This window comes from Muscardinus avellanarius (assembly GCF_963383645.1).
Source record: "Muscardinus avellanarius genome assembly, chromosome: X".
Classification (NCBI taxonomy): Eukaryota; Metazoa; Chordata; class Mammalia; order Rodentia; family Gliridae; genus Muscardinus; species Muscardinus avellanarius.
Genome location: NC_137792.1, coordinates 87,315,787 through 87,337,898, shown reverse-complemented (window position 1 = coordinate 87,337,898; position 22,112 = coordinate 87,315,787). Strand labels below are relative to the sequence as shown.

Sequence of the window (22,112 nt, the reverse complement as noted above, 5' to 3'; positions counted from 1 at the left end):
ATATAGAAAAGGCTAAAATATCCAGTATCAGCCGGTTATGGTGGCCCACACTTTAATCCCAATATTTGGAAGGCTGAGACAAAAGGATCACAGGTTAGAGTCCAGGCTTCGAAACTTAGTGAAACTCTGTTTCAAGATAAGAATTAAAAAGGAGCAGGAGTGTAGCTCAGAGGTAGAATGCCCTTGGATCCAACCTCCAATACAATAACATTTCTAGTATTTGCATGATACCATGTTAATATTGCTAGACCAATAGTCTCTAGCTTACATGTCTTTTTCTCTCAAGTTCTGTTTATTTTGTCTTTTGTTTCTGCTTTGGGGGAGATTTCCTTCTTTTGATCTGAGCCTTAGTTTTCATCTTTAAAGTTTTTGTGTGTTTCTGGTAGTGGGGATTAAACCAAGGTGGGTGCTACTTCTAGCTACACCCCCAGACTTATTTTCATTTTTTATTTTGAGACAGGGTCTTGCTAATTTGCTGAGGTTGTTCTCAAACCTGTGATTCTCCTGTCTCAGCCTCCCAAGTATTGGGATTACAGGTGTGTGCCACTACAGCCAGCTCTCATGTATAAAATTTGATAAAAGCCCTACCTGATAGGGTTTTTGTGAGGTATTAAAATAAACCATGTAAAGTGCTTAGCACAGAGAACTTAAGTAAATGGTAGATGTATGGCTAGAGATGTAGCTTTGTGGTAGAGAGCTTGCCTAGCATGGACAAGGCCCTGGGTTTTGATCCTCAACAACAACAACAACAACACACACACACACACACACACACACACACACACACACTTTTAAATAGCAGTTTTTATTGCACATACTGTTATTCTAGAGCCAGTTCCTCTCCTTTATGTGAAAATGAATGACCATCTTGGTTTAAGCAATATATCTTGTTTTTACGGTATCAGATTATACTATATAATTTCTTTATTATTACTGAATTCATAATATGTCTTTTTGTAATTATACTGTTTTTAGAAAAATTATGCTAAATATGCAGTTAATATTAGCTCTCTTATGCTCTCTAAAAACATTTAATATCAAAAGCAGATTTTTTTCTTTTTATTTTCCACTCTCCCCTTACCCCTGGGGTAGATGCAAACTGAGAGAATAATAACAGATAGCTAGTTGCTCCTTGACAATAAAATAGGTAATTTAGGGCCCAAACCAACTATTCCTCAGGATGGGTGGATACTGTAACTCATTAACATGCAAAGGTAGCTATATACTCTGCATGCAGCCCCAAATAATGCAGGCCAACTCCTGGGATCACAGAGGCAGCCAATAGAAAATGAGCCTTAAGCCCAAAGGAGATCTGGATTATCTGTTAGCTTTGCATGCAAGGGCTGCCTTGTTTGCTCCTAGGGGGACCCTAGAGACTAGACTTAGAGTTACAGAAAAAGAAAATCTGTAAGTCAGGAACAATGTAATTTTAGTTATTACTCTCTCAATTCATTATTACATCTATTTGTTCAAGAAGGAATGACATTAAAATTATATGGCATGGGTACCAACTAATTAGATCAGATGCCAGCTCTAGTTAGTTGGTAAGTATGTATCCATCATAAACTTAGCAGTTATTTATTGAGAACCTACTATGTACTAGCACTATACTAGACACTGAACAATGCTGGGCTAGTTATTTTCTTTGTCTGAGCTTTGGCTTTCTTACTTGTAAAGAAAAGAAGTAAATGATAGGGGCCCCTTGGGTCTAACATTCACAATTACTAGAGTTCTGGGGTTCAGCCTTGGCCAGTCCAGGGGTCTTGAAGGAGATGTAGGGTTGGCGAAATTGAAGAATGATAGATGCCATGCTTAGTAGCAGGGGGAAGGCATCTCTGCCTATGCCCTAGAATATACTTTATTTATACATGAATCTAACAAATTAAAGCACACCACATCATATGTATTTTGTTTTTCATTCAGTTTTTCAAAACCACATTACACATACATTGTTTTTCATTTAGTTTTTCATTAACCTGAATTCTACATAACAGACACACCTTGAAGCCACCTGTTTTTCCTGTTTTTTTAATTGATTTGTAATGAATTGAACTACAAAACTTAACTACTACTCTACAACACCATAATAAACTTTAAACTTATTCTATCCTCTGTCTTAACTACTAAATATTAGACTTACTGTCTCTACTTCTGAAATTAACTGCTAATTTTATATACTATTATGACCACTAGGTATTTTATCAACTTATTCTGACCCAACCACCAACCCCCCACTGAACTTATTCTATTTCTCTAAAATACAATGCCTACACCTAATTTTCTATAATACCTATTAAATTGTTTACCAAGAGAACTCTTTTGTGCTTTAGTGAGCAGGCACCACGGAGCTCTTTGCCTGCCTCTGTAGGAATGCCAGTCCTGATGTCAGTCCATTTTCTAGTAAGATTAACTTTGTGCTTTCCATTCATCATACACTCCTGTATAGGAAAGTAGAGGATGTTGGAGGTGGAAAAGTATTCTGATTAGTGTTAGCCCCCTGAGGGGAATACCACAGTTGACCCCTAACTTATAAACAACATATGGAGAGCTTTGCATAGTAGATATAATTTGCCTAAAATTACCTTTTCCTTTCATGGTTAAAACCTTAAGTGAGTTAGGTGCTGTAAGCAGAGGAGCAAAGAGCTCTTTTCTGTGTAGCTTCTTGAAAGTTCTCCCATAGTCATATTCTTAGTGTTATTCCCAGCACACATCTTAGGGCATTTCCCATTCATATTCACATCAATTTTCAGACTATTACAAAACAGCAATCCCCATTCAAAGCAATTTTCAAATTTCATAAATATTTTCATTATTATAACTAAAATCAAGAGGGATAATGGCTTCAGTTTTGCCAGAGTCTTCCAGCCCTGTGGAATTTTCTTCCCAGCTGCGACCCTGTCATACAGCAGGAATGGTACCACCTCTGCCAGTTAGAGTAGTCATTTAAATTTAGTTTTAGGAATGTAATGGAAACAGGTATAGACAAGCAGCAGCTTACTCAAGACTCATAGATTTCAAAATGTAGAAAACTCCTCAAATGAGTGTATGAGTTATTGCTTGACAAGAATTAAACTAAAAATACATTATGTATGACTTATCTCCACTGTGCTTCCAAAGGAACTAAAGAGAATACAAAGTTCTATTAAAAAAGTAGAATCTGGGCATGGTGGCATTCACTTGTAATCCCAGTATTTGGGAGGCGGAGACAGGAGGATTGTACATTCAAGGACAGCAGTGTGTGGTGATTTAGCAAGACCCCATTTTTTATTTTTATTTTCTTTTTTAAAAAAATTAGTACTGAGGATTTACCCAGGAGCATTCTACCTCTGAATCTTTACCCCCCAGCCCTTTTTATTTTTTTTTAAACAAGGTCACCTGGGCACGTGTAATCCCAGCATTTGGGAGGCTGAGACGAGAGGATCACGGTTTGCGGACAGGCTCAGCTACTTAGTGAGGCCCTTAACTCAGTGAGACCCTATTTCAAATTTTAAAAACACTAAAAATAGGGCTTGGGTATAGCTCAGAGGTACAATACCCCTGGGTTCCATCCCTGGTACTGCAAATAAATAAATAAATAAAAATAAAATAAAATAAGGTCTTGCTAGGTTGCTGAAACTGGCCTTGAACCTGTGATCCTTTTGTCTCAGCCTCCCAAATACTGAGATTATAGGCATATGCCACCATACCTGGCTGAAACCCTGTTTCAAACTAGAAAATAAAACAGGACTAGAGGTGGAGCTCAGATGTACAACATCCCTGGACTTAATTCCCAGTAGCACCAAATGGTGTTTGTTTAATAGCTTTAAAATTAAAGCTGTATTCCACTACCCCTACCAGTGTCCATACACCAAACACATCTTCTCCCTTCAAAGTCTTCTGCTTGCTTTCAGCATCCTCTCCCCAGCTGCTATCACTCCAAACTCTTTCCTTCAATGGCTAACAATGAATTGTCCACTCTGACAAGAGTCCATGTTCCAGGCCTTTCCTAATTTTCTACTTTTTCACTTGGCCTTCCCTATTCCCTATTTCTTTTGGCCTATCTTCTCATAAAACATTTGATCAGTTTATTCTTGCAAATATGGCCAAGGAGGGCTTAAGAAGTTTGAGAATTACCATTCTTGTATAAGATTCATCTTACAGAGAGACTCCTGAAACCATCCTGGATTTGGAGATTAGGTATGGGCTGTCAGTTTCATGATAGATTTTATTTTATTTTATTTTATTTTATATTTAATTTATTTATTTAACTTTCTACCTCTGACCTACACTCCCAGCCCTATTTTATTTTTATTATGAAATAGGGTCCTGCTAGGTTGATGAGAGTCTCACTTCTTGCTGAAGCTGTACTCAAACCTGTGATCCTACTGTCTTAAGCCTCCCAAGTATGGGATTATTGACACATACCACCACACCCACTTCATGGTGAATTAAAAAATATTTATAGTAGGAAAGTTCAAACATACATTAATCAGAGAGGCGATTACAAAGAATCACCATTTACCCATCACCCAGTTTCAACAAGTATCAGTAATTGTGTTTCATCTATATCTCCACCCACGCTCTACACAATTAAATCATTAGAAAGCAAATCTCATACACCATGTGATTTCATCTGAAAATACTTCAGTATACACCTTTACAAATTAAGAACCATTTTATTTAAAAAAGAAGACAAAGTTGGGTACAGTAGTTAACACCTGCAATGGGAGGCTAAAACAGGAGGATTGCAGGTTTAAGGCCAGACTCAACAACTTAGTGAGACTCTCAGCAACCTAGTGAGACCCTGTTTCAAAACAATTAAATAAAATAAAATGTGTGCTCAGGAGTTTCACACCAGCCTCGGCAACATAGCAAAACCCTATCTCAAAAATAAATCTTAAGTGCAATAACATTATTAAATTTAAAAAATTGCTTGATGTTATCCAACATTCAGCCAGTGTTCACATTTCCCTAATTGTTCCATAAATGTTTTTCTATAATTCACTCAAATCAGAATCTAACAAGGTTCATGGTGGTTTTTATAATATTGATAAATTGTAATATACAGAAGAGTGGATTGAGGAACAAATGATTGGCCTTTAAGACCATATTCTATTAGAGAAGCCCTCTGCAACTTAGAGAGACACTGCTTAAAAATAAAAAATAAAATAAGGCAAGAGTATAGCTCAGAGATATATTACCCATGATTCAATTCCCAGTCACACACACACACACACACACACACACACACACACACACACACACATACATACACATGAGCGACCATATTACATTTGTTTACTAATGAATATGGCCCTGTCACCACAAAGTAGCTCTTTTCTCCCTTCCAGATTGCTGTGACTAAACATTTGTTTAATATCCCCTTGGATTCCAGAAACTCTTCATAAGCACAGTAAGACATCTGTGAAAGTGTGAAAAAGTGACAACTCAAGTTCAGCATTGAAACTGCACAGTTTTTACACAAGCATAAAAGAAAAAATCTGGGCAGGGGGTGCAGCTCATTGGTACAATGTATTCTTAGCATGGACGATAATGCATGAGGCTTTGGGTTCCATCCCCAGCACCAAAGCCCAAAACAATACAGAAACCCCTCCAACTGCCCTCACATGCACATTATTGCCAACCTCTAAACTGTCAAGGGAATGTTTTAGCAAATAGCAGGAGAGAGCACATCTGTCTTGTATCATTTTCTCCCCACAGGATAAGGGCCAATATAAGTGTGTTAGAAATGTGATATTAAAAGAGAGTACTTCATAGCTGGATGTGGTGGTGTAATCCCAGCATTTGGGAGGCTGAGACTGGAGGATCATGGTTCGCAGACAGCCTCAGCTACTTAGCGAGGTCCTCTGCAACTTAGTGAGACCCTGTTTCCAAATAAAGAATAAAAATTAGGGCAGGAGGTGTAGCTCGGAGGTCAAATGCCCCTGGGTTTCATACTCAATCCCCCCCAAAAGAGAGTACTTCAGCTGGGTATGGTGGCTCACGCTTGTAATCCCAGTGCTTCGGAGGCTGAGACAGGAGGATCACATAGGTTTGAAGCCAGCCTCAGCTACTTAGTGAGGCTGTCAGCAACTTAGTGAGACCCTGTTTCCAAATAAAATATAAAATAGGTCTGGGAGTGTAGCCCGGAGGTAGAAAGCCCTTGGGTTCCGTCCGCAGTACCACAAAATATAAATAAATAAATAAATAAATAAATAAATAAATAAATGTACTTCCATTTAGATTAATTAAAACCAAAATGGTGCAACTATTTTTCAATAATTTAAAAGGCACTAAAAATTTAAAGCAGGGTGGAAGGACAGGCTTCTGAGTCTGAATTTTAGTTCCAGAAAAATGATACATGGTTAAGTGTGTGCTTCTTAAATCTGTTGAATTAACTAACACTTGATCCTGAAGTTTGCAGTAAGTTGGTGCTTGAATGCCATTGAGAAATATTGATAGAAACCTTGCAACTGTAACCAGCTAAATATATAGATACATTGGAGTGAAAAAGTGGATTAAATTGAACCATGGGGTCTGGGAGCAGTATTCCTGTTGCCAGGGCCTGCTCTTCCATTTTACTTTTTAATTGATTCATTTAAGAAAACTTTACATGAATATAGATTCTGTGCAAGATGTGGTGTTGGATTAAGACCAAATAGGGCATGGTTTCTGTCCTATTCTTGCTTATAGTTCATGGCAGGGGTGGCATATTTATTTCATCGTGTGGATCAGCTCTGCTTGGAGTACTGCTTTGCGCAGGATTTGGAGGTTGGATTTGGGCTCAGTGAGAGGACAGCTAAGATCAGTTAGTGCTGTCTCTCTTTGGGTACTGGTGGAAGGGGGCAAGCTGAAGCATTTGTGCCACCAAGTCACCATCAAGGGGTAAGGGTTTGAGGGAAATATCCAGGTATGTAAATGATGAATAATCTACAAGGAAGAATGTTAAAAATTAAAGCTATAAAAGTATTTCCAAGAAAAATATTGTAGACAGTAGTAGAAAGGATGATTGGGATACAGGGGCCAGGAGAAGACCTAGAAAATGTTCTCTCTGGTTGATCTGCACCCTGATACATGAGTAGAATCTAAGTAGATTAACAAAAGAAGGGCAGTCCTATCTCTGGGGGAAGTTTGAAAAGAGGTACAGGCCGGGCGTGGTGGCGCACGCTTGTAATCCCCGCGCTTGGGAGGCGGAGACAGGAGGATCGCACAGGTTCGAAGCCAGCCGTGTGCGCTGGCTTAGGAGACCCTGTTTCCAAATTTTAAAAAATGTAAAAATAGGTCTGGGAGTGTAGCCCAGAGGTAGAAGGGCTTCCAGGAACCCCAGTACCATCAAAAAGAAGAAGAAGAAGAAGAAGAAGAAGAAGAAGAAGAAGAAGAAGAAGAAGAAGAAGAAGAAGAGGAGGAGGAGGAAGAAGAAAAGAAAGAAAAGAAAGAAAAGAGGTACAGATCTTGATGGCAGGATGCGTTGTGAGGTAAGATGATGGAGATCAGCAGATGAGCTAGGAAATAGGTAAAAAGTGGGGATGATCTGCCTTGCTCCTGGCCAACTGGACAATAGGACACAGATCTGACATCATTCAGAATTGGACACAGCAGGACTTGACAAATGGGAGGGAGATGGTCAAAATAGTCAAAATGATATAAATATTTGAAATGATAGGCTCGGGCAAGAAGGAGTGGTGATGCATGAGAAATATTAATTGTATTTTTGACATAGCAGATAACGGAGCACTAGAAGGACTGTTAGCTCATAACTGCCAGCAGGGCAGGGCACTCAGGGCTGGCAATAACAGCTGCTTCAGGTATGCGGGTCAAGGGAGCCAGCCATCAGAACAAGACCAATGGGGCTACTCCCTGAAAACAGTGCAACCCTTCTCAACACAGGTTCAGGAAACCCCAAATCTAAGCCTATTATGGGGCATTCATGGGATGGCAAGTTAGATATTATCAAAGCAGAACATTGAGTTCACTGTGGTGGGGCATGCCTGTAATCCCAGTACTTTGGAGACTGAGACAGGAGGATTACAAGTTCAAAGCCAGCCTCAACATCTTAACAAGACCATGTTTCAAATTTCCAAAAATCAAGCTTAGGATGTATGTAGCTCAGCGGTAGAATGCCTTAGATTCAAGCCTCAGTGCCACAAAAACAAATAGAGAACTCATCTGGTACTTGCCCCTCAAGAGTAACTCACTGTTGCCCCCTGGGGGCCAATGAGGAAACTGTAATAGCCACGTTGTGAAAACTTCTTGAGACATTATTTTGGAGCCCTCAAGACCCCTCTTCTTTTAAGCTTTTTATAGCTCTTTCTTGAACTATTTTCAGCCTACCTCTACTTCTATGTCCCCAGCATAGAAAACTACTGGGGCTTGGATTTTGAAGCATTATTTCTTTTCAGAAGAGTTTAATCGCTGAAAGCAGACTACATCCATTACCTACATCCTAACACTGAATTGAGATCCTTTGTGCTGCAGCTGCTGTCCTGTAGCTACTGGTCCAAGTTCTGCCCTGGACCACATCTCCCCATTGGATCTACCGTATTCCTCTTTTTGACTAAGACACTGCATGGCTCTGACCTTTGCTAATAGGAATACTGAATTTTCTCTTCATGTAGGTTTTCTTATGCTAACACCCTTTTTTGAAGAAGAAATTTTCATTCATCCATTCAAGAAATATTTGTCAAAGGTCTACAGTGTGCCAGGTACTGGGGATACCTTAGGAAGCACAAATGGATGGAGTGCTTCAACTTATTGCATTTCAGCCTCACTATACAGGACTGAAAACAATAGCTTGCCATGTGGTGATTGCTAAGAAGGAAAGGTTCATGGTGGAGTAAGAGCAGGTAATAAGGAAAGGTGACTTAGTCTTGGAGGGCAGTACAAACTTTTCTGAGGATGTGACATTTACGCTGAAATCTGAAGGATAGGCTTAAATTGGTCAAAAGTTACCTGTTTTAAAGAATGCGGCCAGGCATGGTGGCGCACACTTGTAATCCCCGCACTTGGGAGGCTGAGACAGGAGTATCACGCAGGTTCAAAGCCAGCCTCTGCTACTTAGTGAGGCTCTCAGCAACTTAGTGAGACCCTGTTTCCAAATAAAATATAAAATGGGTCTGGGAGTGTAGCCTGGAGGTAGAAAGCCTCTGGGTTCCACCCCCAGTACCACAAGAAAGAAAGAAAGAAAGAAAGAAAGAAAGAAAGAAAGAAAGAAAGAAAGAAAGGAAGAAAGAGAGAGAGAGAAACCTTCAAGGCTATGAAAAGAAGGGGCCATTCTGGTTCCTCTATCTTCTAAAATGGTAGTGCACCAGGGAGCCTCAACTGTTTAACATGTGACATTCCCTAGGAGACTGAAACAGCAACCAAAGTGAAAATTGTAAGTCTAAAATAAAAATAGTAATTGCCATGACAATCAGAAAATCAAGAAATGTAAAAATAGAGGAATCCCCTCTCAAGAAAGTTCCTCTGGAATAGACTCCCCTATTCTTAAAAGAATAGGTATAAATAAATAAAGAGAAGCTGATTGTCTTGAAATAGCTCTGTTTGGGTTTCTTTCTGTCATTTTTTCGTGTGTGTGTGTGTGTGTGTGTGTGTGTGTGTGTGTGTGTGTTACTGGGAATTGAACCCAGGTGCATTCTACCTCTGAGCTACACCTCAGCTTTTTTTTTTTTTTTTTTTTTGGTGGTACTGGGGTTCCTGGAAGCCCTTCTACCTCCGGGATACACTTCCAGACCTATTTTTACATTTTTTTTATTTGGAAACAGGGTCTCCTAAGCCAGCGCGCGCGGCTGGCTTCGAACCTGCGCGATCCTCCTGTCTCAGCCTCCCAAGCGCGGGGATTACAAGCGTGCGCCACCACGCCCGGCCTTATATTTTTTGTTTTGAAATAAGGTCTCACTAAGTTGGTGAGGGTCTCAATAAATTGTTGAGCCTGATCTCAAACCTGCAGTCCTCTCTCAGCCTCCCAAGTATAGGCATTTCAGGTGTATGCCACCACACCCAGGCAGAATTGTGTGTATGTGTGGGTACTGGGGATTGAACTCACAGGTACTCTAAAACTGAGCTTTTTAGCTTTCATTTTGAAACAGAATCTCAGTAAGCTGCTGAGCCTGTCCTTGAACCTGAGATCCTCCTCAGCTTTACAAGTACTGAGATTACAGGTGTTTGCCAGTGTGCCCAGCAACTTACAGAAACTTTTTATTAGTGCAACTCTTCTATATTTTGAGATTGTTTGAAAATTAAAAGTTAATTTAAAAAATCCTCCTCTTCCATATGATAGCTTTTCAAAGGGTAAAGACAATTCACCACAGCTATTCTATTCTTCTCTTCCTCACTCATTCACTCTTCCTTTTTATTCATTCCTTTTTGAGCAAGTGTTGATCACACGTCTGCTTTGTACCAAACCCAGAACTGGGCACTGTGGATACGATAGGAAAGAAAGTTAAGTCCACCTCCTCTCACAGAAATTGGAGGCACTTGTGGATGACTGAAGGAAATAAAACTGTTCAACAGTTCCTTCTGTGACTGGGCTGTGAAGGAAGGATCAGGGTGGAGACTTCGTCTGAGAGAATCTACCAGAAGGTTCTAAGCCTGGCAAATTGCTGCAGCATCTAAGGCTATATAGGGACGCAAAGGGCAGCAAGCCAAAGAGATTAGCACTCCTTTATGAAAATCTGTGTGCTGAGAGGAAGGATTTGCGAGCCCAGGTAAGGGGCATTGGACAAGCATTCGACAAGTTTTTTCTTTCCGCTCTGTTAAATGTCACAAGATGTTGAAAAGAGATTACCTGGATTTGAATGACAGATGCTGTGTCTCGGCCATGGAATTGTAAATGAAGAAAGGATAGCTTAGGAGCTTCAATACAAGTTGGAACCCATCAATGGTAAAAGTCCAGCTGACTCCTCAAAATGTTGGGGATCTTTCAGAAACCAGGGTCTCAGATTTACTCTGCCCCTGTCCTTATCGCCCCCCGCCCCGTTGATAACAGCTCTGCCTAATAATAGAGCTGTGGCAGGGAGCCCCTTGCTACGGTTTCAAGTTGAATATGGTTAGGGCCCTGAGGAGTTATGAGAACAGGAAGCATGCCTATGTCTAGAGTAGGAGATGCCTTACAGCCTCCATAAGAAAAGTTAAGCATCAGAGGCATTGACATGTATTTTCCTCGTAAGAAAAATAGCCACTAAGTATGGGAGTGGATTCGGAGATGAGGCTAATGTGCTTGTGGAGCCTAGTGCCTAGACCAAAATAATCCTGGATGATTGGCAGCTGCTCTTCTTGTCATCTTTGGTAAGTGAGCCAAATGTGAAAAAAGGTGATAGCATGAGGACAGTGGATATTTAGTATACCTGCAAGGCACTGTCAAGGAACAGGGGACAGGGCTCCAAACAGATGCAGCAATTTACTTTTGTCTATCTTGTAGCTTTTCTTATCACAATTGCTTAGTATTCTAAATGGTAAATAGTAATCCAGGTATGTTGGCACACACCCGTAATACTAGTACTTAGGAGGCTGAGACAGGAGGATCCCAAGTTCAAGGATACCCTCAACAACTTAGGGAGACTCTGAGCAACTTAGGGAGACCTTGTTTCCAAATAAAAATTAAAATCAGGCTGGGGGTTTAGCTCAAAAGCAGGATGCCTCTGGATTCAATCCCCAGTGCCACAAAAAATAAAATAATCAATACTGAAAAGCTAGGGTCTATCTACACATGTACACACACACACACACACACACACACACGCACGCGCGCACGCGCGCGCACAACTGGACCCAGCAGCATTCTATCTCTGAACAGAGCTCATTAGATTGCTGAGAGTCTTGTCGCTAAATTGCTAAGACTGGCCTCAAAACTGTGATCCTCCTGTCTCAGCCTTCTAGACGTGCACCACCATGCCTGGCTGAAAAGTTGGTAATATATCATTCATTCATTCATTCATTAAACAGATGTTTATTGAGTGATTTTTGTGTCAGACACTGTCCATGCTGCTGGGAATGTGCACCTAACAAAGCAAGTAAACATCTAACCTCATGCTTCTATATTTCTGAGAGTTCCCATAGTGCATTCATTTCCATGACTTCATCTAATCCTCACAGCAGTTCAATGACATAGCTGCTATTGTTATTGCCATCATTTTGTAGATGAGGACACTGATATAGCCAGAGATTATAATTAGTTTGCCCAGGAGTGACAGAGCTGGCATTTGATCCCACACCTCCAGGCCATGGTTTAGTAGTCCCTTCATTGCAAACAGAATGGCTATCAGCCTGATATGATTTTTGCCAGCTTCCTTTCTGCCAGTGGGCACCCCAGGTTTTCCAGTCAGCTTTCTGTCTCTGGATTCCACTCTCTTCCCTTAGTCTAGATCTCATCTCAGGCAAGAAGTCCAGCTGATCCATCAGTGAGAAGTTTTGAAGTACTTAACTCTGTGAATTCACAGGAAATATGTCCCAAAGGCCCACTTGGGTCTCAGTCATCTTATTCAACCCAGGCCATCAGGGAAGGAGCTGGGCGACATTTTCAGAGAAGTCAACTGTGCAGATTTGGTTGTACAAATAACAGTAGAGTGCCCTTCTGGGCCCGTCTGTTATGGTGCTCTAGGGGGTGCTGCTCTCCTATGTTCAGAGACCTGGGTCAGAAGGAGGGTAACTGAGCCAGGCATTATGACACATGACTACAATCTCAGTACTTGGGAGACTGAGACAGGAGGATCACAGGTTCAAGGCTAGTGTCAGCAAGTGAGCAAGGCCCTCAGTATCTTAACAAGACCCTGTTTCAAAATGATAATAATAAAAAGGGCTGGGAGTATAGCTGGGAGGTAGAATTTCCCTGGGTATAATCCACAGTACCCCCCTAAATAAGGAGGGGAACTGGTGAAATAACACTGTGCGTGCCAGGTTCCTCATCAGAAGTTTGGCACTAAGCTCTCTTCGGCTTGGTAGCCTGTACTTTCTGACCTAGAAATCTTACCACTGTATATTCCTGGAGATTGTCAAGACTTTAGAAACTTGCTGGATTATTATAATTTAAGCAACTTCTAGGAATAATGATGTACCAGTGTACAGAGCACAAGAGATTTAGGTTTGCTCATAAATGGTACACTTTCACTATATAGACTCATCCAGAAATGAAGAACTCAGACTTTTTAATGTACTTTTTCCACACATATAAATATGTCAGAGCTTGGATCTTCAATGTATCACAGAGTACTTTGTGTTGAAATTTTGGTCCCTATCCTAGGAAGATGTTGGGATCTCTCTCTTTCTCTCTCTCTCTCTCTCTCTCTCTCTCTCTCTCTCTCTCTCTCTCTCTCTCCTCTCTCTCTCTCCCTCCCTCCCTCCCTCCCTCCCTCCCTCCCTCCGTGTGTGTGTGTGTGTGTGTGTGTGTGTGTGTGTTTTCCAGGGGGATTGAACTAAGAGGTGTTCTACCTCTGAGCTATACCTCCAGCCCCTTTTTTATTTTGAAAAAGGGTCTTACTAAATAACAGAGAACCTAAGTTGCTGAGGCTAGCCTCAAACCTGTGATTCTTCTGTGTTAGCCTCCCAAGTACTAGGACTACAGGTGTGCCTCACCATGCTGGTAAAAGCTTTAGCAGGTGGAGCCTAGTTAAAAGGAAGTTAAGTCATTGGAGGAGTGCCCTTGGAGGGGCCACACCCATTCCTAGCTGCCATATAGTGAGTAGCTTTTTAAAATCATGTGCTTCCACCATGATGTACATACAGCCTTACTACAAGCCCAAATTCATGGGCAAATTGATCTTGGAACAAAATTTCTGAAATTGTGAGCTGAAGTATATCTTTCTAACTTTTTGTTGTTGCTGTTGTAATGGGGATTGAACCCAGGGGCGCTATACCACTGAGCTACAAGCCCAGCCCTTTTTACTTTTTGTTTTGAAATAAGGTCTTGCTAACTTGCTGAGGCTGATTCGAACCGGCAATACTCTTGTTTCAACCTCCCAAGTACTAGGATTACATGTATGCACCACTGAAACTGGTTAAACCTTTCTTACTTTTAAGTTCTCTCATGTACTCTATCACAGTGATGGAAATCTGACTAGTACAAAATAATTTAGTAAAGCAGTGTTGTTTTCTTTTAGAAAAGTATTTGAAGTTGTGTGTGGTGGTGCACGCTTGTAATCCCAGCATTTGGTAGGCTGAGACCGGAGGATTGCGGTTCACGGACAGCCTCAGCTACTTCGTGAGGCCCCCAACTCAGTGAGACCCTATTTCAAAATAAATAATAAAAAATTGGACAGGGGGTGTACCTCGGAGGTCAAATGCCTCTGGGTTCCATCCCCAGACCCGAAAAAAAAAAGAAAATTATTTGAATTCCCCATTGGACAATAGGTATGGCTAATTACAAGAAAAAAGGGTGTGTTAGAAAGTACAGAGGAAGCTGGGCATGGTGGTGCACGCTTTTAATTCCAGCATTTGGGAAGCGGAGACTGGAGGATCATGGTTTGAGGATAACCTCGGCCCCATATTGAGGTCCTTTGCAACTGAGTGAGACCCTGTTTCAAAAATAGAAATACAAAAAATAGGGATACGATGCCCCTGGGTTCCATCCCCAGTACTGCAAATAAGTACTGAGTTAGATAGACCTGTTTTCAGAGCATGACTTTCACTCTTACACACTCTATGACTTTAGACTTCTTACTTAACCTCTCCAACCATCTGTTTCTATTAAGCATGCCGTTTCAGAAGATTATATTGAGGAATAAGGGAGTTGGTAAATGTAAAACACCTGACATCATGCCTGCCACATTGGAACATTCAATAAATATTTATTCCTTTTAACCTCCTTTGGGCTAACTAAAGAGGTATAACCAATATTAAACAGTGAAGCAACAGAAATGCAAATATTTGAAGCTGGGGGTTTAGCTCAGTGGTACAAGGAATGCTTAGTATGTGCGAGGCCCTGTGCTTGATCCTCAGCACCACCATAAAGGAGAGAATGCAAAAAGAGAGAAATGTAAATGTCTTAAAATGCAATTTTATTTCATGTATTTAAAATATGAGTTAAATAGATGAGCCTTTCTGGGCATGGTGATACCCACATGTAATCCCAGCATTTGGAAGGTTGAGACAGGAGGATTGCAGGTTTGAGACCAGTGTGCAGTAACTTAATAAGAATCTGTTTCAAAATAAAAAATTAAAAAATGCTAGGGATGTGGCCCAATGGTAAAAAGCCCCTGGGTTCAATCCCAAGTTTAAAAAAATAAAGACAAGCCTTGAAAACATTATGGTAAATGAAACAAGATAGACACAAAGGGCCCCGCGTTGTTTGATCAATTTGCATGGAATACACACACACACACACACACACACACACACACACACACACACACATATATATATGTGAGAATACCAATCTCAGTATCTTTTATAGGGAAAGGGGAAGTAGAGAGACCTGGGAGAAAGCCCACCAAGTGCTATGTGCACGAATGTCACTATCACTCTGAATTACATTATAGTGTGAGGCTATAATGCACCAATAAAAGTATATTTTGAAAAAGACTCATCTGTGTTATAGCATGAATTAGCACTTCTTTCCTCTGTCCGTTCATCAATTGATGGACATTTAGGTTATTTCCACTTTGGGGATATTATTGTTAATAATATGCTGCTATGAATAATAGTGTAGACGTTTTTGTGTAGATATTATATTCATTTCTCTTGGGTATTTAAGCGTGAAATTGTTGGATCATATTGTAATTTTATATTTAACCTTTTGCGGAAATTCTAAACTGTTCTCCAAAGTTGCTGAACCATTTTAGATTACTATCAGCAATACTTAAGGGTTCTAATTTCTGCATATTCTTTCAAACATTTGTTATTGTTTTTTTTTTTTTTTTTTTTTGTGTGTGTGTGTGTGGTACTGGGGTTCCTAGAAGCCCTTCTACCTCTGAGCTACACTCCCAGACCTATTTTATAGTTTTGAAACAGGGTCTCTTATGCCAGTGCGGCTGGCTTCGAACCTGCGCGATCCTCCGGTCTCAGCCTCCCAAGCGCTAGGATTTCAAGCGTGTGCCACCATGCCCGGCATGTTATTGTATTTTTATTACAGCCATTTTAATAGTCATAAAATTTTATCTGTGTGTTTTGGTTTTTTTCGGTTTTTTTTTTATGGTGGTACTGGGGTTCCTGGAAACCCTTCTACCTTGGGCTACACTCCCAGACCTATTTTTAATATTTTTATTTGGAAACAGGGTCTCTTAAGCCAGCGCAGCTGGCTTCGAACCTGTGTGATCCTCCTGTGTCCGCCTCCCAAGCACAGGGATTACAAGCTAATCTCACTGTGCTTTGTTTTTGTTTGTTTGTTTGTTTTTGCTTTTTTTTTATTTTTGAAGTACTGGGGATGGAACCCAGGGCCATTCTACCTCCAAGCAACACTTTCAGCCCTATTTTCTATTTTTTTTATTTTAAAACAGGCTCTCACTAAGTTTCAAAGAGCCTCACTAAGTAGTTGAGGCTGTATGTAAACCGTGGTCCTCCTGTCTCAGCCTCCTAAATGCTGGGATTACAAGAATGTGTCTGGCTCTCATTGTGGTTTTGATTTGCATTTCCCTGATAGCTAATGATGCTGAGCATTATTTATGTGCTTATTGGCTATTTGTATATCTTTCCAGGAGAAATGTCTATTAATTGACTTGTAAAAATCCTTTATGCATTCCAGATAAAAGTCTCTTATCAGATATATAATTTGTATATATTTCTCTCAATCTGTATATTGATTTTTTGCTATTAGAAATTGAAGCCACCAACATTCTTCCTCTGAGTTACACCCCCAGCCCTTTTTATGTTTTTGAACAAGGAGGTCTCCTTAAATCACTGAGGGTATCACTAAAGACTAGCCTCAATTCAGCGATCCTTCATCTCAGCCTCCCAAATACGGTGATTGTATTCATGTACCACTGCACCTAGGTGTAGATTGCTTTTTGTTTGTTTGTAGTGCAAAGTACTTTTTTCTTTATAAGGTAACAATTTAGAGATTCTTGTAATTAGGGTTGGATTTATTGGAATGGACATTATTCAGCCTGCTACGGATTCTAAAATCTTTATCTACAATTTCAGGAATATCTGGAACCCCAGGTTGGAACAGCTGCTTTGGAGTTGCATTTCACCACAGATATGCTATACAGAATACATTAGAGACAGGCCCATTTATTTATTCACAGATCTATCTACACCTATATCTTTTATTAAAATTTTAAAAATACAAAATCATACCTTCTAGCCCCTAGTCCTAGTAAATCAGAATGCCCTCGAGCTGGGGCGCAGGCAACTAACAAGGTCCCTCAGATAATTCTGACGTAGTCAGCTTTGCACCGATAGGAGTGAATGTTGGTTAAGAGTTATTGTGCTTCAAGTCTCCTCTATGAAATGCACATACTGACACCTCCTTCATAATAAACGAGGAAACGTTCGTACAAGCCCAGCTCCACAAAAGATGCACTAATGTGCCCCTCTCCTTAAGCAAAGGTGAGGGACTTCTGCGGTTTTGATTTTAATTCCGTCTCGTGTATAATTAACCTGGCCTCAAGACACAAAATTGAGCCACGGGAGAAGAGGAGAGGGAGAAGGAAATGGTGGAGGGAGAAAGGGCAGCAAACTCGAATAAAACGCAAAGGGCTCCCTCCACTGACTGCAGCCCAGTGCAGCGGGCTGGTCCCCTGGGGCATAGATTCGCTTCAAGGAGGATGCGCCTGGAGCCCGCCCCCGCCTTGCACTGATTGGCCATTTCGGCCCGCTTGTCATGCTCTTTTGTCCCTGTAGGCAAGGGATAAAAACTGCCTCCGCTGCCTTGGGAACGCGCTGCCTTTACTTGGCTATCCATTGCTGGGAGGCAGTGCGAAGCAGCTCCGTCGGGCAGTCGCAGTCGCTTCGCGGGCGAGGAGGCGTCCGTTCCTTTCCCCTGTAAGGCCGAGGACACCAGAAGGCGGAGTCCATAGTTGAAAACACCAGAGCCTCCACTGCCCATCTGCGGTGCGCAGGTAAAGACAGAAGGCTCGATTCGCGCGTGTCAGGAGGGAGGAAAATGCATTGGGTGGCTTCTGGCTTGCAGAATTCGTAATCCGGAGGTAGGGGCAAGGAGCATTTCCGTGGCCCGGCTGCGCTGGGGAAGGAGATGGGGTTCATCTGGATGCTACCGACTGCGTAGGATTTGCCTAGTTTGAGGAGGGAAGGAGGCCACAAGCGGGAGGAGGGGTAAGAACCCGTGTTTGCAGTGAACCCCCTTTTCTCTGTGGCAGCTCATCAAAGCCGAATCTGAACTTGAATTCTGTGCAGCCCATAGTAGAGCTGGCAGGCCGAGGGTCTCCCAGGGTAAAGAGTCGGGCTGGAGGAAGGTTTTGACTGGCATTCAGAAGGTGGGAGAAGGAATTTTCCGCTCAGCTACAGCAGAGGCGGCGGGAGGGTGTGTGTGTGTTGGGGGGTGGGGGAGTAGCAGGATGAGCTTGAGGTTGTTTCTGACCGTTCTCTTCCCTCCTGTTCTCTGCTTTGGCGCAGTTTGCACACCCTGAACACCTGTATCTGCGATCCCCTGTGGTCAGAGGTGCACCATACCCCCGAGACGAGATTTCTCACGAAGGCCACCAGTTGCAGAGGCTGAGCCTGAAATAAAGGCAGACGCTATTTTCCTAACTCTCGGATAAAACGTAAGAATCTGAAAAACAACGGGGGGAGGGGGAGGTGTTTCGAGAAGGGCGTGTGGTCGAGGCCAGAGAGCATTAAGTTCATGAGATCTTAAACTATTTCCACAAATTTTTGAGCACTGTGCGCCATATCCAGAGTCCGACACTGGCTCCACGCTATTAAATACAGAATTTGAAGCAACAGTTGCATTCTGTCTTAATGGACAGGTGGGAGGAGATAGATGTACCTGCGAACAGCACCCTGGTAGCATGGGGCAGAGGCAGAGGCTACCTCTGGGAGACCATAATTGCCAGTTTCCTGCAGGATATTTTTAGGGCACTGGGCAGTTATAAAATGTAATGCACCGTAAGCCAGGCATGGTGGTGCAAGCTTGTTATCCCAGCATTTGGGAGGCAGAGACTGGAGGATCGTGGTTCGTGGACAGCCTCAGCTACTTAGTGAGGCTCTTCACAGCTCAGTGAGACCATGTTTCAAAAATAAAAGACTAAGAACAAATAGGGCTGGGGGTGTAGCTCAGAGGTAGAATGCCCCTGGGTTCCATCCCCAGTACCGAATAAATGAATGAATGAATGAATGAATGAATAAATAAATATAAAATGTAATGCATGGTATTGAGGTAGGGAGAGATTGTAGCTGCCATCTGCTCCTTATTAACTCCTTTCTTTTTTTTTTATAGCTCCTATTGAAGTAGAAAGGCAGAGCGCCCTGCAGATTAGGCTTTTCCTAAAAAGCCTGAACATCTTGCATTCTGATACCCCATCATCGTCAGGCATGGCTAGCATCATTGCCCGCATGGGTAACAGCTGGCGGCAGAGTGCGGCCTTGCCCCCGTGGGCCCACTCTATGCTGAGATCCCTGAGGAGGAGTCTTGGTCCTTTGATGGCCAACATGGCAGAGAGAAACATGAGATTATTCTCAGGGAAGGCGGAGCCAGCCCAGGGGGAGGAAACCTTTGAAAACTGGCTAACCCAAGTCAATGGGGTCCTGCCAGATTGGAATATGTCGGAGGAGGAAAAGCTCAAACGCTTGATGCACACCCTTAGGGGCCCTGCCCGGGAGGTCATGCGTTTGTTCCAGGCCGCCAACCCCAACCTAAATGTGGCAGATTTTTTGCGGGCAATGAAACTGGTGTTTGGCGAGTCTGAAAGTAGCATAGCTGCTCAAGGGAAATTTTTCAATACCCTGCAGGCACAGGGGGAAAAAGTCTCCCTTTATGTGATCCGCTTAGAGGTGCAGCTTCAGAATGCTATTCAGGCAGGCATCCTGACCGAGAAAGATGCCAATCAGGCTCGCCTGCACCAGCTCCTCGTAGGGGCTGAGCTGAATAGAGACCTGCGCTTCAGGCTTAAGCATCTTCTCAGGATGTATGCAAATGAGCCAGAGGGACTTCCCAGTTTCCTGGAGTTAATCAGGATGATAAGGGAGCAGGAGGATTGGGATGAGGATATTATTAGACAGAAGCGGCCCAAAAGATCTGAGTCCATGGTAGAGAGAGCAGCCAGCCCCGTGGCATTTCAGGTCTCCCAGCAGATAGCTATCCACAGTGTTGACTGCAATGTGATAGAGATAGATGATACCCTGGATGACTCTGATGAAGATGTGATCCTGGTGGAATCTGGGGACCCTCCATTTGCATCTTTTGGAACCCCTTCCCTCAGAGGCTGGGCCAGACCTCAGGACCAAGTGCTGATCATTGATTCTCCAGGGAGTTATGGGGCTCAGTCTCCCTCCACCAGTAGTGGTTTTGGTCATAACAGTAATAGTCCCGTGGAGATGCGAAGAGCCAGGAAGCGCAAACACGAAGTCTGCTGTTCCTATTGTAGTAAGGAGGGCCACTCAGAAGAAAACTGCAACAATGATGACAATGATGGCAACCAGGCCCAGGCTTTTGAGAATGTGGTCATCACTCTGCAGGAGCTGACACACACTGAGCTGAGGCGGAGAAAGGCCCTTGGTGGGCCCAATGATCTCTCTGAGCTGCAGTAAGGTGCTAGCCCCAAGCCTTAAGTGAACCCTTCCCCATATTTAGAGTTCAGTGATGGGAAAACTGGAGGTGGGGACTTCTAATTGCATGAATTAATCCACAAAGCAGCTTTCTTCATGGCAGAGATGAAAGGGTCATGCACACCAGTGCAGTGGAGGTGGATGACTTGACCTCCACCCTTCCTTCCTCTCCCTGGGGCCTAAGAGTCTATTTTCTGTGTGTGTCCATTTCCTTGATGGCTTTATTCTCTTTGTGAAAGTGGTTTAATTCATCATTAAATCTTCAAACAGTAATGACAAATACAAAACGTGAAATGTAAATGACCCCCAACTCTCCACCCTTAAGTAGCTGTTGTCGCCCCTTTGGTGAATGTCCTTCTAGATCTTTCTCTACACCTAGATACCCAGATAAATATTCCTATAGATAAAAGTGATCAAACATAAGTACTGTTATATATGCTGTATTTTTTTCAATGAACTATATATGTTGTGGGCTTCTATGTCAATAAAGAAATATACCACCATCTACTTTAATTTCTGTGTTATTTTAAGAAGTAAAGGGAAAAATAAAAATAAAGTGAACAGCTATAAAGGAAGAGTCATACACTAAATTGGCATTTTTATCTACCTCATTTTGCATTGCAGGTGAGGAAAAGTGAATAAGTTGAAATATTCTCTAACAGTGGAGAGTCCCTTTACCACAACTGACCTGTCCCCTACCTCACAGAGCCATAATATGGCCATAATAATTGACAACACCCCAATGTTTTCTAATACACCCTGAGGAGCCTGAGGGAGAGGAAGTCTGGTGCTAATAGCCAAACATAGGGGTCCAAAAAGCTCCATTCTTCACTTTGGGGAGGGGCAGTTCTCCTTCTTGGGGGAATTCCTTAGCTTGTTGCAGCTGCTTTTGGGCAACATTTGGGTTGCAATGAGGATCTTCTGTGGGCTAATACTACACTCGGCCTCCTACCTGATTAAGGACAAGAGAGAGACGCACACACCCATGCTTGGGAACCTCAGTCCCTGCCAATGCCCAGGTATCACCCTGTAAACTGGGATGCTGCAGGATATGGGAGGGGCTGGAAAGCAATCTAGTAGCCTGGGCATGTGAAAGAACACGGGATACAAACAACCAGGAAGCCTTATGCTTCTCCATGTTAACAGAGTGGAAGGCATTCATGGGGGAGAATGACAAAAGAGGGGTCTTCCCAGAAGCCTGCCCTCCAGGAGCTGAGACAGGAGGATCACACAGGTTCAAAGCCAGCCTCAGCAATTTAGTGAGGCTCTCAGCAACTTAGTGAAACAGGTTTCACTAAAAAGCCTGCCCTGCAGGAGCCCACCATGTCCCATCTCCTGGTCTCAGGTTAAAGGATGATAATAGAAGACATGTATGACCTCATAGCCCAAGGGTCCCTATGGTTCTGGTAGGGGTGTAAGTCCCTTTGTTGCGTGTGAGCAGGACATGGCTGGGGCTGGGGATGAGAATGATTTATTTAAAA

The 22,112-nt window shown here is 42.4% G+C and overlaps 1 protein-coding gene across 1 annotated transcript; it reads left to right on the top strand.

Moving 5' to 3' along the window:
• Window positions 1-19,398: 19,398 nt before the first annotated feature.
• ZCCHC12 (zinc finger CCHC-type containing 12) lies at window positions 19,399-20,613 on the top strand (the record flags this gene model as incomplete). The annotated part of the gene is made up of 1 exon (XM_080718316.1): window positions 19,399-20,613. One exon carries the CDS (start codon window positions 19,399-19,401, stop codon window positions 20,611-20,613), a length of 1,215 nt encoding a protein of 404 aa, XP_080574442.1.
• Between the last annotated feature and the right edge of the window lie 1,499 nt (window positions 20,614-22,112).